The sequence below is a fragment of the Mercenaria mercenaria genome, chromosome 11 (genome assembly GCF_021730395.1).
Source record: "Mercenaria mercenaria strain notata chromosome 11, MADL_Memer_1, whole genome shotgun sequence".
NCBI classification, from domain to species: domain Eukaryota; kingdom Metazoa; phylum Mollusca; class Bivalvia; order Venerida; family Veneridae; genus Mercenaria; species Mercenaria mercenaria.
The window spans coordinates 6,560,853-6,576,745 of NC_069371.1; the positions used below are offsets into that span (position 1 = coordinate 6,560,853).

The 15,893-nt window shown below is 36.6% G+C and overlaps 1 protein-coding gene across 3 annotated transcripts in view; it reads right to left on the reverse strand.

Annotated features, from left to right (window-relative positions):
- Nucleotides 1-1,493: 1,493 nt before the first annotated feature.
- Nucleotides 1,494-15,893, reverse strand: part of LOC128546985 (peroxisomal bifunctional enzyme-like) — a 44,156-nt gene continuing 29,756 nt past the window's right edge. For all 3 annotated transcript variants that reach the window (XM_053518458.1, XM_053518457.1, XM_053518456.1), the window contains exons 17-18: nt 10,512-10,621; nt 1,494-2,430 (exon numbers count right to left, since the gene is read on the reverse strand). In XM_053518458.1, coding sequence (XP_053374433.1) covers nt 2,327-2,430; nt 10,512-10,621 — 214 coding nt within the window. In that variant the 3' untranslated portion in view covers nt 1,494-2,326. The remainder of the gene's footprint in view (nt 2,431-10,511; nt 10,622-15,893) is intronic.

The following is a 15,893-nucleotide window of genomic DNA, read 5'->3' on the forward strand; positions in this document are numbered from 1 at the left end:
TTGTTCAAATGATCAAGCTCATGGCCTTTATCAAGATTCAATAGCTATGGACTACAGAATTTTTGTTTTTGATAAAGACAATAAGGCAAAACAATTGAAAGAAAGAGTTTTTAAAACACACTAATATATTTGATCACAACCTTTTTTTTTCATTGTTTCCTGAGCTACATTTTAAGTTGCTCTCTGTATGAAGCCCAGTTTCAACAAATATTTGTGATACATGATTAACATATTTTTATGTAACCTATTACCATCATATTTTACTTTATTTTACTTAAAAGATACAGCCATTATGAAATACCATGCAATATTTCTAGTTATGTCACAGCAATCCCTATTTCATCAGTGATAAAACTGAACTAGCTAAGGATACATGTTTATTTTGTATGAAATCTTTTTACATTTTATGGAATTTTGAAGTTAATCATAACTGAGAGAAATGATCCATGTCTAATGTCTTGCTACATAAATAATTTATTTTTTCAATGTTTCTGTCTTTTTAAACCCTGCTACACTGTTTTAAGCATTATTTACCTATTTAAGAGCTAAGGCCTAAAAAAAACCTCTTTGTTTCCAGTAACATGCTCAAAAAAATTAGGGTAGGTAGGTCGGAAATTTTTTTGGGGGGGATTTTTTTTTTTTATTCAGTGAGACTTTTCAGAAATTATTTTTTGGTCAAAAATAAGGGGGTTATGCCTTTAGAGCATCAGAAAGTTGATTTCTAACATCACTGACCATGTTTAAAGCATAACAAGAGTGCCAGAATGTCACAATATACACCCATCACAGCAAATTTCTTTACTCTAGCAGTATTTGCAAATGGAATTTTAATTTTGTGGTTGTTTAGTAATCATTGTAAGTCTTTTGTTTTTCTAAGTCCACAAAAAACTCCTTGCCAGGTAGAGATACCTTAAAATACACCTAAAATTGGAAATTAACATCTATGTTGTACCACAGAAAAGTGGTCTTGAATTTCTCTACGGTCAATTATAAAAAAAAGTTACAATATAAGTTATTTATAGTAACAACTAAGGGAAGTTAATCTTAAAAAAAAAAAAAAAAAAAAAAAAAAAAAAAAAATCCCCCAAAAAATTGTAAGTCCACACAAAAATCTTTACCAGGTAGAGATTGTTCAAAAAACACCTCAAAATTGGATGTAGCACGCATGTTGTACTACAGAAAAGTGGTCACGATTTTTCCCTACGACTAGTAATGAAAAAGTTACAATATAAGCTAATTATAGTAACAACAAAGGGAAGTAATTCTAAAGAAGGGAACTGCGCATGACACTTCATCTCATGATAGTGTATAATTGTGTCAAATAACATCAAAATCCCTCCATGCATGAAGAAGAAATGCTTCGGACAAGTCATTCTTGTATCTGACCCTAATGGACCTTCTAAGTTTGTGACACTACCTTGACATTCAGACCCTATGAGTGACAATCATTGGTTCTTGCCGGCTTGACTACTGGACCGTCTAACATGTTCTGATGATGAACAATTGTGCCAACTTTCATCAAAATCCCTTCATGCATGAAGAAGATATGCTCCCGACAAAGTCATTCTTGAATTTGACCTTTGACCTCTAAGTGTGACCTTGACCTTATACCTAGGGACCTAGTTCTTGCGCATGACACTCCGTCTCATGATGGTGAACAACTCTGCCAAGTTTCATCAAAATCCCTCCATGCATGTAGAAGATATGCTCCGGACAAAGTCTGTGGACGCCGCCCGCCTGTCCGCCAGGGGCGTTCCCATGATACGTCCCGTTTTTCAAATGGGCGTATAAAAAGTGCAGTATTGCAACTTTTTGTTGAAAAGTTGAAAAAAATATTCACCAAGGCCATAAAAAGATTTAGGGTTGGGCCAAAATATTTAGGGTAGATCGGGATACCGAAAAACAAACAATTTTTTTTTACACCTAATATTAAACAGATATTCCCATGTAAATAGGCTGAGGGTGGCAAAGACTGTTGAAATAAAGGCATGGATACATAATTAATGAATCAGGCCTGTATACTGTCTGTTTACATTTTATCTACATAATTTACTACAAAAAGTTAAAACACAACAATCTTTATGGCACTTTCATATTGCTTTAAATATTTTGTTGTTCATCTGCACAGTTTACAATGTGTAAGTTCTATACAGTTTGATAATTTATACAGTTCGCACGTATGCAGAGCTTCTCACCATTTGTTAAATGGTGCATCATTTTTATTGAGTTTTCAAAACATTTCGCAACATGCACGTTCATAATGCTTTATATGTTCCATTCATATGTGCAGTTAATTCAATATTGATTCCATAAAGATGGTAAGTAATCAGAGTTTGCTCCCTTGCACAGCTTGCCCCCATTTGTTAAATGGTACATCATTTTTACTGAGTTTTGCTAGTAAACTGCTGGGTACCCAATGAGCACTGTATGCTGGAAAAGACAAGAAAACTCACATAAGTAAACAAACCATCATAACAATTTCTAGCAATACAAAATAAGTACAACAACAACTAAATATATTATTGATATATGGGTGTTTCATACCACTCATTTATATATTTTTGGTTAAAAAAGCCACTGAATGTGCATTTTGTCTAAAATTAATTCTGCTTCATCATACTAATTTTATATAAAATGATTTTCACCTGACTTGGTGGACAATCCATTAATGGTCACAGGAAATGTAAATAAAATGCTGTACTTTCATTACAACCAGTGCCGCATCAATTAACTTTGACCTTATGAACCTAAAACAAGCAGTGCCTTATCTCTGGCATTGAATTTTGACCCTATGAACCTAAAAGCAACCAGTGCCTTATCTCTGGCAATGAACTTTGACCTTATGAAACCCAAAACAACCAGTGCCTTATCCCTGGCAATGAACTTTGTTTGACCTTATGAACCTCAAAACAACCAATGCCTTACTTCTGGCAATGAACTTTGACCTTAGGATCCCAAAAGGCGATCAAAGTTTGACATCTATATGCCAAAAAATTCTGAAGCTATATATATGTGTCAGTAAAGCATTTTACAGTCTCAAAATTACTGTGGCCTTGGCAACTGATCTGACCCCTAAAGCAAAAGGGATCATCCACTGGCCACTGGCAATCATCCAAGGAAGGCTTGAAGTCCTTGGCCAGAGCATTGCCCAGTTATTGATAAGAAGTTTCATTCTCAATGATGTTTTGACCTTTGATGTCCTGACCTATGGACCACAGACATCCTGATCTGGACCATAGACATCCTGACCTGGACCATAGATATCCTGACCTATTACCAATAGACAATAATGCTATAAAGTTTGATGGCAAAATCATTCTTCAGCTATTGATCAGAAATAATTCAAGTCTCAAGGTCACTTTGACCTTAATCTTAAGATAAACTGATCTGGTCATCTTATGTCCACAGGTATTCCCCTTTTTAAGTTTGATAGTAGAAAGTCAAAGCATTTTTCTAGATACTGATAAGAAGCTTGTTAAAGTGTCAAGGTTACTGGGACTTCGGCTTCCTGACACCAAAATTAATAGCTTTTTGTTAGGTTTTTGTTTGGTTTTTGTTTGGTTTAATGAAATACCGGCACAATTATAAGTCATATGGTGACTTTCCAGCTTTTGATAGAGGAGAAAGACCCAAGGGGCACATCCTGGCTTTATTTAGGCACAAGGTATTGTGTGGACAGTTTTATGTCTTGTTTTAGTAAAGATTCAAAGCTAGTTAGATGTAGGCTTATTTAGGTAAAGTTTCATTTTAATATTTCAATCCAAACTAATGTAAGTGAGCAGTTATGATATGTTTGACACAACCTAGCCACACAACACCTAGCCACATGACACCAATCCACATACCACCCAGCCACATGACACCCAACCACACACCACTCAGCCACAATGCACCCAGCCACATGACACCCAGCAACACAACACCCAGTCACACACCACCCAGCCACACGACATCCAGCCACATGACACCCATCCACAAGACAGCCAGTCAAACACCAATAAGCCACATGACACCCATCCACACACAACCCAGCCACATGACATCCATCCACACACCACGAAGCCACATGACATCCAACCAAACACCAATCAGCCACACAACACCCATCCACACACCACCCAGCCACTTGACATCCATCCACACACCACAAAGCCACACGACATCAAGCCAAACACCAATCAGCCACACATCACCCAGCCACATGACACCCAGTGACACACCACCAAGCCACATGACACCCAGCCCACACCACCAAGCCACATGACACCCAGTGACACACCACCAAGCCACATGACACCCAGCCACACACCACCAAGCCACATGACACCCAACCACACACCACTCAGCCACAATGCACCCAGCCACATGACACCCAGCCACACAACGCCCAGTCACACACCACCCAGCCACACGATATCCAGCCACATGACACCCATCCACAAGACAGCCAGTCAAACACCAATAAGCCACATGACACCCATCCACACACAACCCAGCCACATGACATCCATCCACACACACGAAGCCACATGAATCCACCAACACCATCAGCCACACACACCCACACACACACCACACTTGACATCCATCCACACACCACAAAGCACACAAATCGCCAACCATCAGCCACCACACCACAAAGCGACATGACACCCAGTGACACACCACCAAGCCACATGACACCCAGCCCACACCACCAAGACACACCACCAAGCCACATGACACCCAGCACACACCACCAAGCCACATGACACCCAGCCACACACCACCAAGCCACATGACACCCAGTGACACACCACCAAGCCACATGACCAGTGACACACCACCAAGCCACATGACACGCAGCCCACACCACCAAGCCACATGACATCCAGCCACACACCACCAAGCCACATGACACCTAGTCCACACACACACACCCAAGCCATACACCAGCCACCAAACCCAACCCGCCATAACCACCCAGCCACACGACATCCAGCACACACCACCAGCCCACACCACAAATCCACATGACACCCAGTGACACACCACCAAGCCACCCCCCACCACCAAGCCACACACCACCCAGCCACACACCATCCAGCCACATGACATCCAGCCATATGACACCCATCCACACGACACCCAGCCAAACACCAATCAGCCACAAGACACCCATCCACACACCACCCAGCCACATGACATCCATCCACATACCACCAAGCCACATGACATCCAGCCAAACACCAATCAGCCACTATTACTCGACTATTTGAGTTATTGTCCCAGAAGCAGGAAAATATTACCCTAAATGTTAAAATATCTACAGAGTTTCAATCCAGTATCTGCATTAGTTTTGGAGATAGTAACTTGCATGCAAAACTTTAACCAGAAGTTTTAACTTCAAAAGGGGACATAATTTGACCAAAATGCATGTCAGAGTTATGGGACTTGATGCAATCAACTAGTTTTATAACCCCGAAAGCACATGTGAAGTTTCAATTTAATATCTGCATTTGTTCTGCAGATAGTAACTTGCACGCAAAAGTTTAACCAGGATTTTCTAAGTCCAAAAGGGGGCATAATTTGGCCAAAATGCAGGTCAGAGTTATGGGACTTGATGCTATCAACTAGTTTTATAACCCCGAAGACACATGTGAAGTTTCAATTCAATATCTGCATTAGTTTTGGGGTTAGTAACTTGCATGTAAAACTTTAACCAGGATTTTTTAAGTCCAAAAGGGGGCATAATTTGCTCAAAATATATGTCAGAGATATGGGACATGACCCAGTGAGGTTGGTAATTGACCTAGAAAAAAGAAAAATTAAGTTTCAAAGCTATATTCCTTTAAATGCCAAATGTACTTGCATGCAAAACTTTAACAAAGGTGTGACGCTGATGGCGACGCTGGCGCCAGGGTGAGTAGAAAGCTTCGAATAGTCGAGCTAAAAAAATACAATAGTTCTCTTCTGTTTTCCACATTCTGTCCCTGTTGAAAATAACTACAATCAAGTAATATGATTCACTGTGCAAGGTGTTACACTGGTGCATGTTTTCACTGTGAAATATCTGTTTTCTGAGCAGATATCTGAATCAATAAATGTAAAGTATTCTTTGTTCTATTCTGTAATACTCTACACATTAAGGAGTTTCGTAGTTCACTTTTTAGTGAAAATGTGTTTAAAGGAACATAATTCAAGATTAAAGAAAAAAAGTCATATCTAAAAAGTAAACCTGAAATAATATAAATTATTTCTTTAAAATAATTTCATTTATTCCTCGAGACTTAAAATGTTTGTTAGTTACTAAGGATTCGGGATTAATCGGCCTTTATTATTCAGTTGAACTGGTTCTCGTTTTATCAATACAGTACTGATGTGCATGTTCAGCGAGCCGAGAACACAGCCAGTTGTTTGATATAAAAGCAAAAAGCCCGTGCAGATTTCTCACATTGCGTCTGAAAGGGCGAATAGACTGTTATTATACACTGACTGACAGAATCTATTGTTCTTCTACATGTCGTTCAGTAAAGATAAACTTACCCTCCCGCCACACCCCTAAAGTTGCTAATGCAGTAGTTTTTTATGGTTAACTTAGTTTTTGGTGAAAGATCTGACATTCTGGAGAAATTTGTGTCAGATTTGCTGCGTTTTGTATTATACTTTCAGGGTACAGATTTCTTATATGGCATTTATTGAAGATGTCAGTGAGCTGTTAGTGCAACGTACACTGTGAAGTCTCCGATATCCCAATTATAATCATACTCAAAGAAGTTACGAATGAATAATAATTCTGTGATAGAAGCCAAGTCGAAGGAACTTCAAAGTACCGTAGATACTTCCTGGAAATTAACTTTTGGATAGTTCCCGATTTATGGAATTCAGGTGTATTGTGTTGATAAATAACAGCATTTGTTAGAATGTTTTTAATTGGAACTGTGTGCTTTTTTTTTTTTTTAGGATATCGGAAATTAAATTAATGTTTAAGACATTTTCTGTAAAAGAATATATAGGAAAAGAAATTACATGAACTTGTGTATTACTTTAGCTTAGTTATTTTCATTTATATCTTAGCTTCTAGATAAAAGATAAGGCTCACTGGCAGTTATTTCTGTGTTATGTAATTTTTATGAATCGGTAATTATACCTTAAATGTTAGGACTGTCGCTCAAATAATGTTGAATTGAGGGGATCAGGCGAGATATCGAGTTAATTAGATTGCTAAACAAGAACCGGTTGGGTGTTTGTTTTGTGGCGATTTATACGGTAGTCGCCGAACTAGAGATATATCTATGCGTTTGGTGTGATGAATTTTATTCGCAACAGTTCAGTGTAATTAGCGTTGTGGTCTGTCAGTTATGGACACTGTCCACTCAGTTTGGTGAAACTATGTTTTCCTTTATCGGGCCTATCACAAGGGTATTATTGTCTTAAACAGTGCACCAAAGGTTGTTCATTGCAAAAGATGCACCTTGCTATTTAAGGTTGGTTGACCTGAAGTTGCTTTGGGTCACTAGGATTTCGTCCTTATAGTACTGGCGAGTCCTAGATTGCATTGTGTTGCATTGCTTGCTTGTGAAGTGGTTGTAGTGCACCACTATAGGTTCTGGTGATGCCTAGGTTGCTTTGCTTTTTTGCGTAGTGAAGCTTCTATAGTGAATAATTACAGTATTGGCGAAACCTAGGTTGTGTCTGTAATGTATCACTATGGTACTGGTGAGGCCCAAGTTGCATTCCGTTGTCCGTAGTGCTTCACTATAGTGTTGGTAATGCCTATGTTGCGTTGTTTCTTGCGATATGAAGTGTCTGTAATGCATCACAATGGTACTGGTGAGGCCCTGGTTGCATTCCGTTGTCTGTAATGCTTCACTATAATGTTGTGTGGTGCCTACGTTGCGTTGCTTCTGGCAAGGTGAAGTGTGTCTGGGGTGCATCAGTTGGTGTTTTGTGTGGTAGGCCCGGTCAGTCCGTATTTTAGTTTTTACTAGCTGAAGAATTGGGCTGTCTCATGAATATTTAACGCGTGCCGTTTTCATGGACAATAATGCCAATATTGTCCGGCGTTCTTGTTTAAGCACAGATATGTATCAGACAGCTTTCTAGCACTGAATGTTTGGTTGCAGCCCTTGACTTGCTTCGTGGCATTGTTTTGGTGCGGAGCCATGGTTAGCTAAGGTCTACTGTCATACATTCGGGTGTGGTCCATGTGCTGGGTGCCCTCTGCGGTTTTTAGGGGTCATCGCATTGCGTGTTTTCTCATGCTTGCGCCTGGTCTCCTCTCGCTTGAAGATAGAGTGGCCAAAAACATGCCAACTTAACTTTTCAATGTTTTCTCAGATCTATTGATGCATTTACCTTAGCAGATGTAGAATATATTAATTTAGAAATCAAGTATTTTAAGTCATTTGTTCATCATAATGTGTTATATGATCTTAAAACATTTAACAGTATAACAATGAGATAAATAAAAGACAAAGAATGGTACATGTTCTTATTTTATGTCGAGTAATATGGAATAAAAGCATTATCAATGTCAAAAGCCAGAAATTCGTATTTCTTAAGCAGATATTTTAGAAGTATAATATAAGGTACATTTAAATTTTTTGATGCTTAAGAGAAATATTTGCATATTTTAGACTGCAAGGAATTCTATTAAATATACTGTCTGAAACATACTAAATCCATTTTTATCATATGTTCTAAAAATAACCTAAATTTCATCAGCAAAAACCGCTCATCATCTCATTTTTAATGGTTAATGGGTTTTTCCCTATTAACTATAACTTTCTAAAAATTGAATGGAAGTTGAACTGATATGTACAGTAGCTATAGTTACAATAAAATCAGCTACAGGTGTTACTCCAGCCAATGGTAACTGGCCAAAATGCTCAGGTTACAATCAACTACAATATATTCCAGCGATAAGAAACTGTATACATGTACACAATGATTCCAGGTGTTTTAAGTGTCTACATTTAAACTTTAATAAGTTTTGACACAGTTATTGTTACTTTCAAACATTACATATGTTGCAACAAATATTTGTTACTTATTTATAAACCTGAACCCATATAATAAAACAGTTACTGACTCATAAGCCATTGGACATGATGTTACATTCACCAGAAAAGGGCAATATTGCCCTCTCCTGGTGAATATCACATCATGTCCAATGGCTCACAAGTCAATAATTGTATAATATTTACCTTTTATTTTTCAATTACCTGTACAACTTAATGAAAGCTAATTCGAAATTTCAAAAAAAGTTATATACATATATAGATATGGTAGTATGCCCCTTTAAGTTTTGATGGGATATTGACTTTTAGTTAAACACACAAAATCCATGAAAACTGATTTCATTGCAACAGCTTGCACTTATATTGAAAACCACAGGCTGCAGTGAGTAATTCTGATATCTTATTGTCATGGACAACATTGTACTCTAAATCAATGTTTCAATGAAATGGAAACAGATGTTTTCTATAACATGTATATATGTGTTTATGGCAGCCTATCAGGTAATCATGTATCTATAATTAAAACACTCTGCATATTCATTTAATTGTTATCCAAAGTGAAAGGATGACACAGATATTGTTGCAGAAATATATACAACGTTGTCATCTTTTAAAACCTATTGACAGTCAAAAAAATGCAACAATGATCATGTTTAACCAAATCAGAGGCAATAATGAGTGAGTAAAAACACTGTCACATCAGATATCAATTCAATACGAGTTCCCAGAACATCAAACATATTCCTGCGGCAGGGTGGACAGGTGAACAGATGGAAGGAAAGATGGCCGAATACAAAGGCAATGCTAAAACAACTATATCCCTTGCTTTTCCACGAAAGAGAGTGAGTCGGGGATAAAAATGCTGTTTCCATCTTTAATATATTTTCATCAATGACTGGAGCCATAAGTTTACAATTTATAGTTATTGTTAAAAAAAAAGAAATACTGGTGCAACCTTTACTATGTTATAGTAAGTAGCAGCCTAATAATCCTACAGAGCATTTTGATAACATGTTTAAGTGTTCTCAAGTTTCCTATTAACCCTTACCTTGCTAAATTTCTATAAAAAACTTGTCCATTTTTCAATTTGGACAGTACCATTAACTGTTAAAAGGGGTGCTCACCAAAAAGATACTGACTGTATGGCAAAATGTGCAGATCTTGGTCAGATTGCATGGATGTGCAGGCTGATCATGATCTACACTGGTTGCAAAGGCAGAGTCAGTCGTGTCCAGCATGATAAGAGTTAAACGTTGCCTTTTTACTGTTTCTTAAACCTATGGCTTACTAACTACAAAACTGGTCAGTATATTTGATAAGTTTAAAATCTGCAGACCCAGGTATTCTCAAGATGTTGATCAGAAACTGATTTCAGGGAATTCTGACCTTGACCTTTGAACAAAATATAGAATCTGTCATTTCAGCACATAGGCAATCTTTCTATGATGTATAAAAATTGCTATTTTTGTTATGTACATACAATTATTCATACTTCAGTTGAGTACTTACGGAATGTTTTATGGAAATAGCATATTTTTTCATATATCTTCTTCAAACCAATTTGGCTTGCATAATACATAGGTCCACCCATATATTTTGGCCAACTAAATCCATATATCCTGAAAGTTAAAATGTACATTTAGTCTTAATATTAATGTCAAAGAGATTATAATAACAATAACTGATCAATTACAGACTGACATGTGGTGAAACCTGCCTTAGTGGCCAACTGCATTAAGCAAACACTAGCTGAAACTTGATAGCAGCCAGTCAGCAACCTCCCAAAATTGACTTTTTGTTCTAATTCAATCTTGTCTTATGCAGCCACTTGATTTAAGCGGCCAAATTGTATGGCTCCTTCAGTTGGCTGCTCAATACAGGTTTTACTGTTTTGCTGTAAGTCATGTGAAGGCCCATTTCCTACATTAATTATGCTTCTACTGATATATGTGTAAGCACTATTGATGTGGTTATACAAACTTATTTAAGACAGTTTTTTTATTTTGAATGTAGTGCTATTTTTCAACAGTACTTCAATTGTAACAGCAGGCAATTAACCATTAACTAGTTTTCAAGGATTCTGTATCAGTATTAACCTGTTCTCCACAAACGATTGCCAACTCCTCTACAGGAATCAGAGATGAAGGACAATTAATTTCAGAGACAATGGTTTCCATCAAATTGTTACCCAAAACCATATGCTTCGCCTAGTGATGGAAATCTTAACTCCACAATCAGATCTATGTTCTCACTATTGAGCTTTCACTATTGAGCTAAGTGGGTGGGCTTAAAGAGCAATTTAACAGCATGAGTTATAACAGTATTTCTGAATCTCAACCCTAAACTGTAGCAATTTGTTTGCATGCCACATGTAACATTCTTCCAAGAGAAAAGAAAAAAAACACTTTTAATTTCAATATAAACAAAACAAGAGGGCCATGATGGCCCTATATCGCTCACCTGTTATCATTGCATTTGAGGACATGAAGGTCCTCAGAAAAAATATCTAAGTCCAAAGGACAGGAACAACAAAGGGAAGAAAATAAACCAAAAAGAAAAAAAATTCTTACAAGGTACAGATATGTCAAAACACACCTAAAAAGTGGAGGTACCATCCATGTTGTACAACAGAAAAGTGGTCTCGGTTTTTCCCTATGGCCAATAATAAAAAAGTTACTATAAATAAGCTATTTATAGTAATGTAAAAGGGAAGTAATTAAAAAAAAATGATTGTAAGTGAACAAAAGATGGATCTGCCAAATAAATCTGTTGACATAAATGAAATTTCAGATCAGTATCTTCATTAGTTACGGAGATATACCTATTTTAATTTGAAACAAGCAAATTTGATGAATTGGTATCCCCCGCCGAAAGGGTTTGTGGTGAGGAATGGCAAAAAGATATATCCGGCAAAAAGTTAAGGATGTTAATAAGAAGCAAATAATTTCATTAGTCAAAATCAATTTAACAGAAAACAAATGTTTAATTAAAGAGTACATAATAAATGTATGATACTTTGATCCTGACTAAAGAATTTATTTTGAATGGGATATGCTTACTGTAATAAGGTTAGCTTTTAAAATTAAATGCAGTTAATTGAAATGTGAGCTTGAAGTTTAACTGGAATGAAATATTGTCTTTGAGTGGTTTGGCACCAGGTGTTGCTGTTTTACATGTACATTTGAACTTAAAAGATCAGATGTCCTTAAGAGAACACAGGTAAGATATCTTGATATCTTGAACATGGCTGAGGGCAAGGTTTGTGCAGTCACAACTTAACATGTTGAAGGTTTGAACATTTTAAAAAAAAAAAAGGAATGGAAATATATATTTTTTTAGGGGGTGGGGGTGCAGGGGAACGGGAGAGGAAACAAAATTTCACATGTTGATTATAAATATTGATTGAAAATTAAAAATGAAAAAAAAAAAAAAAAAAAGGTAAAAGGGTGAAGTTGGAGGGGGGATGGGGGGGTGGGCAGAGGATGCATGATCAGTGGTGGGCATGGTACAACTTGGAAGGTTTGAAAAAAAAATCTAAAATAAGAAATGAAAAAAAAAAAAATTTGGGAGGGGGGGGAGGGGGAGGGGAGGGGGAGGGGGTGTGACCAAGGCAAGTGGGTGACCAGGTGTGGGTGCGCAACTTCACATGTTTATAATAAATGTTCACAGAAAAGAATGAAAGAAATTTAATGAAATTCTGCCAAATGGTAAGTTTGTTATGTACAAATACAGTCGAATACCGTTACCTCGATATTCAAGGGACTGTAAAAATTGCATCGACGTATCCGAAGTTCGACGTAACGATATCAACTATCTGGGACTTCTTTTTACTTGTGTCGGACGTCTGTATTGTCACTATATCCGATGCTTTTTTTCAGAGGGTTTTAAAGGGGAAAGAAATAATATAAAAAGTAAATATGATTTTAATTTTATTGACAAAAAACATCTTAATTAAATAGTACATACACACATTTAAGTTTTAAATTTTTCAAAATATACGTGTAAACATTAAAATGTAGCATTTTATTCCTTCCATAAACAAGTCTGAATGCAGCTGTAATGTTCCTAGTTGAGTAGTCATTTTGACTGTTCGATAACGAAAAATTTTACCTGTGTAATACACATATTGTTACTCAATCCTAAACGGCAGATACAGAAAAATATTTCATCCAAATTAGTTGTTGTATTGGAAAACAATTGCCTGCTTGCACGCTGTTTTATAAGTCTAATTATTGGGAATTAAATGCAAACTTCCTAACATTTGAATTGGATTAAAGATTAAATAACAACGCACTAACTTGATTATGATAAATACATCGCCGGACAACAATAGGTTGCTTTTCACACCTTACAAATAACATGGATATTTTTGGACAAGCTTTGATATCGACGAAACCACGTGTAAAAACATTACAGGTAAGTTGACGGGAGTGAAAAATCTCATCGAGCTAAACAAAATATCGAGCTAATCATATCGAGGTAATGATAAATAATTACATTAGAATATATAGGAAAAAATCGGGACCGAATAAAACACATCGTGCTAACCGGAGTATCGAGCTAACCGATATCGAGGTAACGATATTCAACTGTATGTTGATTTTTAGACAATTAAAGGGCAATAACTCTGAAGTTACAAAAAGACATCCATTCAAAATTGTCTGTGCACAACCACATTATAGTGCTCTAAATTCTGTTAAAGTTTCATAGTTCTAGGTCAAATATATCAAAAGTTATGATGCAGAAATTGGCATATCTATAGATCTATTGTACCCTAAACTTCTAAGGGCCATAACTCTGGTGTTACTTGGGCAATCTGTCTGAAACTTGATGGGCCCCATAACCTCATAGTGGTGAACATGTACATGAAGTTTGTTTGAAAAAAATCTAAAGTAAGGAATGAATTTTTTTTTTTTTGGGGGGGGGGGGGATAGGGGGGGAGGTGTGTGATCAAGGTAAGGGGGTGACCAGGTGTGGGTACACAACTTCACATGTTTACAATAAATGTTCACGGAAAAGAATGAAAGAAATTTAATGAAATTCTACCAAATGGTAAGTTTGTTATGTACAAATATGTGCATTTTTATACAATTAAAGGGCAATAACTCTTAATTTACAAATAAATCCAAATGAAATTGTGTGTACAAAACCACATTATGGTGATCTAAATTCTGTTTAAGTTTCATAGTTCTAGGTCAAATATATCAAAAGTTATGATGCAGAAATTGCCATATTTATAGTACCCTATATAGTTAACACTAGAAACTTCTAAGGGCCATAACTCTGGTGTTACTTGGGCAATCTGACTGAAACTTGACTGGCCGCAAGAACTCATTGTGGTGAACATGTATATGAAGTTTTAAATAAATATTCCCAACCATTTCCTAGATATGGCTCCGGACGGACGGACGGACAGATGGAAAGACGGAAGGACAGACGGACGGACGGACGGAAAGACGGACAGACGGACGGACAACGCCAAAACTATATCCCTCCGACTTACGTCGGGGGATAATAAAGGGAGGTAATTTGACATAAAATCAGTCCATAGTTATCTACCCTCATTGGCTCAGTCCAACTAATGACAATAATGAAATTTCAAATAAGTCCTATAAGTACTTACTGATATAAATCCATTTTGATTACAATCAGGGGAGGTATTCAGATATAAGATAAAAATAACTCTGGAACCTACAAATGGATCTGATTTGTCATGGAATCCAAGATTTATTGTTGTTGAAGATATTTTGGAAGTTTGTATCAAATAAAACCATAAATGAAGTCTCTATATGGCTGCAAAAGCCAAAATAGCTAATTTTGGACCTTTAAGGGGCCATTACTCTGGAACCCATGATGGAATCTGGCCAGTTCCTCAAAAACTGAACATATTGCCTTTGGAAGTGCCCCTCAGCTGAATAAGTTAAACATTCACAAGATAGATATTTGTGGTGATAAAATCAAGAGACAGAGTAACATCAGATATTTGGGGGCGTATTTGGACGAAACTTTAACTTTCAAAGAGCATATAAAAATAAAGTGTAGAACGGCAATGTTGAAGTTTTTCCGAATCAAAAACATTCGCAAATATTTGACTCAGGATGCAACTGAAACCTTGGTGCTATCGCTGGTTATTTCGCATTTAGACTACTGTAATGTTATTTTATACGGTATTTCTGATTGTGACATCGCAAAACTGCAACGCATTCAAAATATGTGTGCGAAGTTAGTTCTGAATCGTAGAAGAAGAGACAGTTCTAAGCAGGCACTCTACGATTTGCACTGGCTGCCGATCAAAGCCAGAATAAACTTTAAGATCTTGACGTACATGTTCAATTGCCATGTTGGAAATGCGCCTGCATATTTGATTGAACTCTTAACACCGAAAATCCCCCAGCGCTCCCTCAGATCCTCGGAGTCATCAGTTGACTGTTACATCGTCCCTTTCAACAAGCGAAAAACTTTTAGTGATAGAAGCTTTAGTACTATAGGGCCAAAGTTGTGGAACAATTTGCCGTTGAACATCAGACAAAGTTCTTCAATTGACTGCTTTAGGAAAAAGTTGAAAACGCATTTCTTCAGAGACTACTTTGCATTATTCTAAGTTTTGACTGAGTTTTAAACAGTGATGCTGGTGACAGTGATAGAAATTTAATGTTTGTCTGTGATAATTGTATGTTAGTAATATTTTAAAATATAGTATTATCATTGACTTTAAATTAATAATTGCTATTCTGATTCGTTTTAATTAATCTTATTTAAAATATTTTATATTTAATATTTTATTTCAACTTTTATTGTAAAACGCCATTGAATATGTTTTAAATGTAGAAATAGGCGTTTAAGCAAATAAACCAGTTTCAGTTTCAGTTCAAGAAAGGAACCAAGATCTTG